This window comes from Corythoichthys intestinalis, chromosome 10 (genome assembly GCF_030265065.1).
Source record: "Corythoichthys intestinalis isolate RoL2023-P3 chromosome 10, ASM3026506v1, whole genome shotgun sequence".
Lineage (NCBI taxonomy): Eukaryota > Metazoa > Chordata > Actinopteri > Syngnathiformes > Syngnathidae > Corythoichthys > Corythoichthys intestinalis.
Window position 1 is genome coordinate 12,703,888 of NC_080404.1, and position 11,134 is coordinate 12,715,021.

General features: G+C 40.3%; 1 protein-coding gene across 1 annotated transcript; it reads right to left on the bottom strand.

Moving 5' to 3' along the window:
• LOC130922607 (transcription factor 7-like 1-D) lies at window positions 1-10,975 on the bottom strand. The gene is made up of 6 exons (XM_057847466.1): window positions 10,543-10,975; window positions 8,001-8,062; window positions 4,353-4,400; window positions 4,109-4,262; window positions 2,022-2,129; window positions 1-1,924 (listed from the first exon to the last, which is right to left on the bottom strand). The coding sequence occupies exons 1-6, from the start codon at window positions 10,969-10,971 to the stop codon at window positions 1,892-1,894; spliced, it is 834 nt and encodes a 277-aa protein (XP_057703449.1). The 5' UTR covers window positions 10,972-10,975; the 3' UTR covers window positions 1-1,891.
• Between the last annotated feature and the right edge of the window lie 159 nt (window positions 10,976-11,134).

Here is an 11,134-nt window from a genome sequence, read left to right on the forward strand (position 1 = left end):
ACTTGCAAGCCATGTAGAGGTCTGTAATTTGTATAATAAGTTCTCTTCAACTGTGTGGGACGGAATCTAATACAAAAATCCAGAAAATCACATTGTATAATTTTTAAATAATACATTTGTATTTAACTGCATGAAATAAGTATTTGATACATTACCAACTAGTAAATATTTCGGCTCTTAGTTCTTTTTTAAGAACCCCTCCTGTTCTCCACTCATTACCGAAAGTAACTGCACCTGTTTGAACTTGTTACCTGTATAAAAGACACCTGTTCACATGCTCAAAGAAACAAACTCCAACCTCTCCACAATGGCCAAGACCAAAGAGCTGTGTAAGGACATCAGGGATACAATAATAGACCTGCACAAGGCTGGGATGGGCTACAGGAAAATAAGCAAGCAGCTTGGTGAGAAGGCACCGTTGGAGCGATTATTAGAAAATGGAATAAGTTCAAGTTGACAGTCAATCTGCCTCGTTCTGGGGCTCCATGCAAGATCTCACCTCGTGGGGCATCACTGATCATGAGGAAGGTGAGGGATCAGCCCAGAACTACACGGCAGGACCTGGTCAATGACCTGAAGAGAGCTGGAACCACAGTCTCGAAGAAAACCATCGGAAACACATTACACCGTCATGGATTAAAATCCTACAGCCCACGCAAGGTCCCGCTGCTGAAGCCAGTGCATGTCCAGACACGTCTGAAGTTTGCCACTGACCATCTGGATGATCCAGAGGAACAATGGGAGAAGGTCATGTGGTCGGATGAGACCAAAACTTTTTGGTCTAAACTCGGCTCGTCGTGTTTGGAAAAAAAGAAGGATGAGTACAACCCCAAGAACACCATCCCAACCGTGAAACATGGAGGAGGAAACATCATTTTTGGGGGCTGCTTCTCTGCCAAGAGTACAGGACGACTGCACCGTATTGAGGGGAGGATGGATGGGGCTATGTATTGCCAGATCTTGGCTGACAACCTCCTTCCTACAGTGAGAGCCCTAAAGATGGGTCGTGGCTGGGCCAAGGCAACTAAAGAGTGGCTCCGTAAGAAGCATCTTAAGGTCCTGGAGTGGCCTAGCCAGTCACCAGATCTGAACCCGATAGAAAATCTATGGAGGGAGCTGAAAGTCCGTGTTGCCCGGCAGCAGCCCCGAAACCTGAAGGCTCTGGAGAAGATCTGCATGGAGGAGTGGGACAAAATCCCTGCTGCAGTGTGTGCAAACCTTGTCAAGGACTACAGGAAATGTTTGGTATCTGTAATAGCAAACAAAGGTTTCTGTACCAAATATTATGTTCGATTTTTGTGTTGTATCAAATACTTATTTCATGCAATTAAATGCAAATGTATTATTTAAAAATCATACAACGTGATTTTCTGTTTTTTTGTATTACATTTCGCCCCTCACAGTTGAAGAGAACTTATGATACAAATTACAGACCTCTACATGCTTTGTAAGTGGGAAAACCAGCAAAATCGGCAGTGTATCAAATACTTGTCCTCCCCACTGTATATTACTATTTTTAGCCATTTTTAATCAAAATGGGGGGCTGGTTGACCTCCGATTGCTCTATAAAAGAAGTGTTAATATCTAAAAAACATAGCGGCACAAACGAATGACAAATTTTTTCTATAAATTTGCATCTGATAGGGGGCCAACTTCACAGAGGCGATGAACAAGTGAGTCAAACGGTTTTGCCCACGCAACAAACAAAAATGAAGTACGTGTCTGCCAAGTTTAATTTGGAAGACAACGAAAGCACATGAACAGGATGCACTTGTAATTACCACTTAGCAGATGGTAAAGATCTCTTCACAAGCTAAAAAAAAAAAATAACACTGAAAGTTACGTAACAGTACGAGCTTCAGCAGTTTGGTTAGAAGGTTGCTCTGGGGACTCAGTCGCCTCTCTGCTTTCTCCTCTTTCGGCCCTGAACACACACACACACACACATATTCATTATATACAGTTTATATACAAAGGACATTCCACTTTGTACCAGCATTAGGAGGCTGGAGTCAAATTACGTAATTATCTGTGCAGGACCAGTTGGGGTGTAGTTGGGTGTGGAGACGTTTTTCAGCGTCAGCGAGCTCGTAATACTTTTCCTGCTCTTTCTCTGATAGGGATTTCCACTGTGGACACAAGAGAGCACTCATTAACTTTACCATTTTGACCCCGAGTTAACTTTGCCTGCCACTGACGGCGACAGAAACCTAATCCATTTGGACAGGTAGGGCTGCCAGCCCCTTCTTTGTTTAAATGGATTGGGCGTCTTTCACAGTCAATGGCAGCCAATGAGTTAAAGGAAATGTACCTTATAGCTTCACAAAGAAAATACAGTTCAGCAAAGTATGCTCTTTAAAGTATATGATTAACTAAGGCTGTAAAAACTAATCTATTAAAATTGATTAACAAATTAGTTGGCAACTAATTTGATAATCGATTTTTGCCGGCAGCTATGAGCAGTCCCGTTTGGGTACTTGTTTGAGTGTAATGTGAAACTACGCTCGAGCACCAGTGATTAGAACAAGAGAGAGAGTTCATTGCTGCTGCTGATGTTGGGTTGCCGAATCAATAATATTACGAAGTGACGAGAATTAGATTGTCTTTTGCGTTAATAGATCCAGTGTGCCTCCGTCAGAGGTGAGTAAATGAAGCCAATTGTGTCATTTGTATTCTTTATTGATGAGACGTTACCACTTAGCATGGAGCGCTAAGCTAGTTAGCGATTATGCTAATTAGTGTCTTAAGTGTCGTTTGTATTGTGTTTTGGAGACTTGAGTTATTGTTCGATAGTAAAGTAAAGAAACCACACACATAAACTCATTCACATAAAAGCTTAGAGTCTCTTTTCAACACAAACTCCCATTCAAACTGTACGTTGTCATACAAGAGAGCGTGCTATGAAATTGGATTTGGATTGTATTAATGAACAACTGTTCAATAAAGAATACTGATTAATTACAGTCTGCCTCCTCCTTATTTATTTTTTTTGTGCTTATTTTGCTTAAAGAAAATATATGAGTCAGTGACACAATTTATATCGGCACTTCGCCCATGAGAAAAAAATTCAATCAGCAGCAATTTTTTGAAAGAACAGGACTTTAGTCTGATTTGTATACAAAGAAATTCTTTTTATGTTTTACACAGAACTCTTATTAAAAACTTTAGCAAGTTTTATTTACTTAAAAAACTACAATTGTAGAATACAGTACAGTACAATTGTAGACTACAGTACAGTTAAGTCAGGAAGCTGTAATAAGATATTTCTCGAAGGAAAGTCATCCATTTTGTCTACACTGTTACAACATGCCTAAAATAACTTCAAATTCTTTAAGTAATTATCCGATTAAACGATTACAGAAAAAATAATCGTTAGTTGCAGCCCTAGTATTAACGGCATAGGCGGAATTTGGGGTGTTTCTTAATGGGTCAAAACTATTACTATTACTTCGAACAGATCATGTGACTAGCACCTCAGCGATGGTCCATTGCTTTGCAAAGCTACACCTGAGGAGGCAAGATAGATATGTATTCATTCTTTAAACCTAAGCTTTCAAAAGCTTCAACAAGTGAGCTTGGACCGAGGACTGAACACGAACGGTGTCAAGATACACACAAGGAGCTGGACAAAATAATGGAAACGCCTTAAAAAATCAACAAAAACTAATAGGTGTAGATCCATCTTTTGCGGCAATTATAGCCTCAATTCTCAGAGGTATTGTTTCCAAAGGAATTTTAAGCTATTCTTCAGTTAGTATACTCTCTAACTCTTTTAGAGACGATGGCAGTGGAAATTGATGCCTAAATTGAATCTCTTAATAATTTAAACTGACCATAAATGCTCAATAATGTTGGGGTCTGGGGATTGTGCCGTCCATACAAGATGCTCAACCTCATTAGAATGTTCCTCATGCCATTCTTTAAAAATGATGTTCAATGATTATGATGCCAAAATGTTAGGTGTTTCCATTATTTTGTCCAAGCCCATATATTACATTATATATGTTATTGCTGACACTGCGTTTCAGAGTCATCAACCCGTTTTGCCCACTCTACCACAAGTCAGTTTAACAGATACGATGTACAGTATTATTTATGAGTGACTCACCATGCGACCCAGTGCTTTATTGGCCATAGCACTGTCGCGGATGTTCAACTGTGCCATGACATTCTCCCTCTGCTCCTTCCGGAATATCATGAAGGCGTTAGGTGGCTTTTTTATGTACACCTCTTCATCATCTCTGCCTTCGCGTTTCCTTTTTCTGTTGAAAAATAAAAAAGCTAAACAAACTAAAACATTAAAACTGACTTGGCATAAGTGAACTCTTTCCCATTTTCCTCTTTAAACATACCTGAATGTCGAGACCTTTCTCGTAGGGGAGACAGAATCTGCATTGCTCCTAAATCAACAGACACAAAGCAAAGTTGATGAAACAGTGAGTCTGTATAATATTCAGAAGTGGGTAAAATATACTAGTGTCCACAATAATCGATGCGGCGATGCATCCCGATGCGGGGCATGGACGATTCGATTCGATGCGGCCAACAAGCCGAATTGATTCAGCGCATTTTAAAATATATAAGACTAATGCCTAGATCTTGAGCCCGAACCCGACCCGAATTTCTGGCCCAAAATGTCAGTGATTTACGTTCTGGTCGGGTCGGGCCGGACTACTCGCTATGCTTTTTTTTTTTTTAATAAATATATATTTGTATACTAAAACGATGTATGGATGTTAAACTAAGGAATATGAGTTATAAAAATGAATAAATTGGATAAAACAGAGAGAAGGCGCTTTGGTAATCCCAAACATGAGCAGCAGCAGAGCCAGTGCATTGTTTGCGCACATGAACGCCGTGGCCCCGCCCTCCTTTTAATCTTCCCCTCGCGCTTTGGCCTCTCCGCGAGTCTGCAACTGCATCCTCGTATTTCCTTTTCGAATTTCGATATAGAGCAGCAAGAGGTGAAAAGCAAAATAAAGACTGGGGGATTGAAAAGGCAAGAATCCACGAGTGGTGTGTGGAAAGGATTTAAATCGATAGTGGAAGATGCTACAGAAAACCGTGTCGGCCTTGCCGAATGCAACAAATGTGGCGCTTTGCTTACGAGAGCAGAAAGACTGGCACCTTGACGCTGAGCAGGCATTTTAAAAACTGTACTTGCCTAAAAGATGATATTAGTCAAACATCGTTATTATCATTTGTTTCGAGGCCTGCACCTCTTCGTGCTAAAAAGGACATCGTGGTGTTCCTTTAAATGTTATTATTTATTTTGTTTCAGTGTTCCTTAAGGCTGGTTGTTCTTTTATGTGTTCTAATGCGAGTCATTAAAATAAAGAATGTTGTTTATAAGTCTTTTAGTTTATTTTTGTATCTCACTGTATCTCATTTGTCCTCTCATTGTCATAGAGGCGCATAGTGAGCAAAATATCCCGCACAGAAATATATTTAACAAACCTTTCCAGCGTTATTTCGTTGTGTAAATGGATTTATAATGATCAGAAAAATAGGTAGACTATTTAAACATTAAGAAAACCTGCGTTTTTTTCTGCCAACTCGAAGAAATTAAAATAGATTTCTATTGCATTTTGCCGAGGAAATGACACATGAACTATCCACCTGATAAAACAGACACAAAAAAAAGATATAAATGTTTATTGAATATGCATCTTACAGTCTTGTTTAACTGGGAGAATTTGCTACAAAAGACGGGCTTTAATTTGTTATCATTATGCACATGGCATTGTCACAAAAAACGCAACCACACATCGCATTCCCGCATTTCCTCCTCCACCTCAGTCCTCACAAATAAAACGGGCTCGGGCCTACGAATAAAACTTACATTTTCGGGGGGGGTTCTGGGTGCGGGCCTACAAATAAAACTTAAAACTTCGGGGGTTTTCGGACTCGGGCATACAAATAAAAAATGAAATTTCGGGTTTTTTCGGGGACGGGCCTGCAAGGTAAGTTAATTGCTCAGGCCGGGTCGGGTCGGGCTGGATTTTTTAGTCCCGAACTAGGCTCTAATATAAGTACGTTCAGGGCCGGCCCAGCCTATAGGCAGACTATGCAGCTGCTTAGGGCCCCTGAACACTAGGGGGCCCCCAATCTGGCAATTGTTTAATTTATATTCTATTTTGTTTCCTAACTTTTGTGAGTTTTGATACTTGATTACAAGCTTAAAAAAAAAAGTTCTTCCTTAACTTTTCTTTCCTCTTTTAGAAAAAGGTTTGGCGCTATCTACTGTAAGTACTGACAATCATATGGGGTGAGAAGTTTGAAGTATGCAGTGCAACAAAATCTGATTGATATACAAAATATGGACGTATGGGTTGGATTGCATGTATGGGTTTCACAGTACACTGTGACGAAATGGTGGGCCAAAAATATGGGCCCCTTTGCATTATTTTGCTTAGGGCCCCCAAATGGCCTGAGTACGTTAAAAAATCTTCCCTGCGCAATTCCGGTGATGCAACGGATTTGGTTTCCCCATTTGTATTATTATTCTCATGTTTACCTGTAGAGGAAGCTACTTTACATTCAAAGCAATGCAGGGGGGACGAGGAACCCAAATCCGCTTCCTCACTGGAGTAACGTGCAGTTGCAATCGAGGGAGCAGAAAGAGAGGACATAACATAACAATGGCTGAAGCGGAGAAAGAGGGAGTGCTACTGTGTGTAAAAAAAAAAAGAGAAAGCCCTGGTCTCATTCAAAGCACAAATTAAATGCTGTGATTTTTTTTTTTTTTAATTTATATATCTGAAAGTATACTATTTTCATTTGACTTCAACCAGGAGTGACACAAGAGCCAGTAAAAAGTTGTTTAATGTCTGACCGCTTGTGTTGCCTCATGATTCACAAAAAATATGCTTTGCTTTAGAATTTTAATGCATCCCAGGCTTTAATGCATCGCGATGCATTGCCGAATCGAACCGAATCAAATCGTGACCCTCTGAATCGAATCGAATCGTGGCCCTCCGAATCGTAATCGAATCGAATCGTGAGGGCAGTGCCGATGCACACCTCTAGTAGAATAGCCAAAGATTTTACTTAAGAGTACGGTTACTTCAAAATAATATTACTAAAGTAAAAGCAGTCATCCACAAAATGTACTCAAGTATAAGTAAAAAAGGTATTTGGTAAAAAGAATACTTAGGTGATGAGTTACATTGTGAGTAACTGCTTAAGATGTTTTATTTTTTATTTTTTAAACAACTATGTGCTGAGAAAAAAAATACCGTTATCTATATGAGCGTTTATTATACTGTACTGTAACATATTACATAACCACATTAAACCAGAGAATTACAAAACATTGAATTCCGGCGAGAGAAAAAAAATACAGAAATCAAGCATTATTCTTCCAAACAGCATGAGTGCCCTCTCGTGGCGAAAACATAATTATCTCCAGTTTTCCGCGCTCAATCGGAACCAAATAAAAACTGGGAGAGAGATTAAAATCCGCGCTTTCGAGTCATGTTGACAGCGACGCTTAATGTCCAACACAAAATTTTTTTACGGTTCTTTAAAGACACCACGTGATTGAACAGGCTGGCGTGATCATATAACAGCAAGCTTGAGTCTGATTGGTTTAATGGCGTCATGTGACTATTGTTGCAGCGTCTAATTGGTGAAACTGGTTGAGCCACTGTTGGTGTTTCTGGCAACAACAAAAAAAGTAAAATCCAATATGTGAAATAAAGAGGAAAATGTATCGACTAGTGTATCCCAAAGTAGTTTCTTCTTAACAAATCTACATACATAAAAGTAAAAAGTATGGCTTAGTAAAACTACTCAAAAAGTTACTCAAGTAAATGTAACAGAGTAATTGTAACGTGTTACTAGCTACCTCTGGTATAATATATTCTTTATTTAATAAAAACTATTGAAGCAGTGAAGTACACCTTGTGCTGGTTTCTAGCTAATCGCGAACAAATGGATTTTTTTCCACAATATTCAAATTTACTAAGATGTGACTTTATGTGAATGGGTTTACTTACAGCATCTCTGCGGGAGGCAATGTTTCACTTTCTGGCAGAATCATCATGGGTTCTTCATGGAACTGCACACACACACCCAAAAAAAAAAAAAAAAAAAACGCATAAAAACATAAGATGCATGAACAGTGACGGATGCTGGTCTTTCAATGAGGGGAAGCTCAAAGTGTGTCCGTCTGTGAGTGCTTTGCGATGGTGGAGGGGCTCAGTGGCACCCGCTAGTCGGTAGGGAAAGAAACCAGAGTGCCAGTAGTCAAGTCTCCAAACAGCTTAATTTTCGCTACTAGTTTTTATCAAAGCAACGGTCACTAGGACGATTATGAAAGTCTGTAGTTCAACTCATAACAGTAGAATGAAAATAGAAAAATGATTCCCGTGGATGTTAATATGACAACATCACTGATTCGCTCATTTCGCTGTCAACCAAAAATCAGACAGCTCATTCAATCATCATTCAGAGAAGCAGAGCATCCGAGCGCCATCCACTGGCTATAGACCCCCGGAGACGCGCAGCGTCTGATGGGCAAGATAAACCCAGCCAATGGCTCATCTCGTTTCGCTGTAGTGGAACAATGCACGCTCAACTCTGGAGACACACGGTGTCCACGCTGTTTAAACAACTAAGAAGCTCCGCGAATGAATCAAAAGCAAGCTGCATCGTAACCACCTCAATAATAGGCGACTGCATGCCGGATCCGGCCTCAGCTCGCCAGATCCGCATAGCTATCACACCCACTTAAGGTCAGTGCATCAGATGCGACCCGGATCAGCACTATGACAGTCCAAATGATCACGCACAGGATGTGCTCAAACTCCTGCTTAACGTCATTGCGCCAGATGCGGCCTGGATCAGCACTATCACAGTTTTGCCTTAATTGTCGCCTTGATTGTACAGATGGGTGATCCTGGGACCAGGTGTCGCTGATCATCATCATCAGCTTACTGGATCAGTACTATGACAGTTTTGCCTTAATTGTCGCCTTGATTGCACAGATGGGTTAGCCTGGGACCAGGTGCTGCTGATCATCATCATCAGCTTACTTAAACCGGTCTTTGGCCTGACATCATTGCAAGATCAACAACTCACCTACAGGTATGTGACTTTCAGCTAACAAAGAATCTTGTAATCCTGATACTGAGCTGTTTTTTGTGACACCCCCCCCCCCCCCCCCCCCCCAAGATCCTGTACTGCTTGTCTGGGAAAAAGCCTACCTGCCCGTTTACCTGCTCGATCACTAAACTGCTCACTGAATTCTTTGGACACTATCTACCACTCCCTCTCATCATCGATGAATTAGGTCCCCCGTTACCCCACCTTAACAAATTCAATATGTAGTTTACTGACTTAAAAATGGGTCATTTTTAATGGTTAAGTTGCTTGTTCCAATTAAAATATTTTGTGAAAAAACAGTGTTATATTGTTATGTTGTATGTTGCATCAATATGTTCGCATTAATAAATGGCATGAAAATAAAGTTTTGTCATTATTGCTTTTAGTAGACAGATTTAATTTGCAATATAACACATCACAGTATGATACATTGAACAAAATTGACTCAAAATGTAATATTGAAAATGGTTTTGATACAAATTTGGCCCAGATTGGGTAACATCTGTGCCATATCCGGCCCATATATTAATGTCGTGCCATATGAATGGCCGATGACTGCTCACACTCGCCACTTTGGGCATGCACAGTCGTTGCTAGTGAACATTTAAAACAGCAAACATGGTGCAGCGGCGGCTTTAATTTACTGTTTTTGCGACATTTTCAATTGAAATATATTTTATTCTCGCGTTTTTGTGCCCTTTGAAGCAAGAGAAAAAACGCATTGACGCCATTGCTTCGAGATTGTTTTTTACTATTGACAAGCAATGGTATACCATCATTTAAACTTGTAAAGAACAGCAAATGGACAAGAAATATGAGAAATTTTAATATGGAGAAAAAAACGTGAACATAACTGCAAAATTAAAGGTGGGGGGGGGAATTAAGTCATTGCTCGGAGTAGCCGTGTATGTTGTCTTCCGGGCTGAGGAGGTTGTCGTCAATCAAGTTCATCATTGGCCATCGCCCTGTAAAACTGCACTGCCTTCTAGGGCCCGGCATGAATACTACATTGTTTTCACTTGGAATTGCGACATCTTTCAATTGAAGACGCGAACCAGACGGAATCATGTAAATGCAAACATGAAATTTGTCTTATTCTTGGAGCGTTGCCATATAAACAGCTCCTTAGAGGAATCGCCTCTGGCAATGATGCTGCGTATCCATCAGGTGGCAGTACACATAATCGCCCATATAGTATACATGATCAGTTCAAAAATTGAGGACATTTGCTGTGTATTAATCAGTAACAGGTTAAAGAAACCCATCAAATTCTTGATTATATCAGTTTACAAAATAACGGAACTGAAACGGCATATTTTAGTATTTTAAAATTTCATGTGTGGGACGTAAAACGTCTTCCAATTCTGGATGAAATGACCCAACAATTGGCAATTTTTATGCTAAAATTAAGATGTTGTTTGTTTGTGTTCTTACCTGAGAGGTAGGAGTAGTAGGAGCATTCCGGTCAGTGGCAGGCCACTCATAAGAAAGCTGCTGATAGTTCACATACTGTTGAAAAAGTAGCCCTTCATTATCATAATGCATGCGCAAGTGGTTGGTGGCATCACCGTCTGGCACAATGTTCAGCTGAGCTGGCTGCATGTGGCCCTGATCCAGCAGGGGTCTGTAGCACATGTTCATCACATTGTCTCCACGGATAAAATTGTCAAATGACCAAGAATACTGTGGTCCTGTGAACCCGAGCTGGCAGTCGAGCTGTTTGGTTGGGTCGATGGGTGTGGTAGGAGGTTTGGGGCCAGCATTGCCCATGTAGCTCATATCTGCTAGGGGCTCATAAAGCGGTGAGAGAACTTCGTGCCACTTTCCCTCCTCCACACAAGTCCCTCTTGGAATCGGTTCCATTTCACTGCAAAAAAAAAAAAAAACGAGATACACCTTTCAATATTAATTCACTACTATAGTTTTGGTTTTTAAATTTCTTAAACTGATAGACCATTTACAAAGATTAAATGGTACAGAAAAAATGGTTGCCACAGAACAACTACTTTTTTATATTCAAATGGCA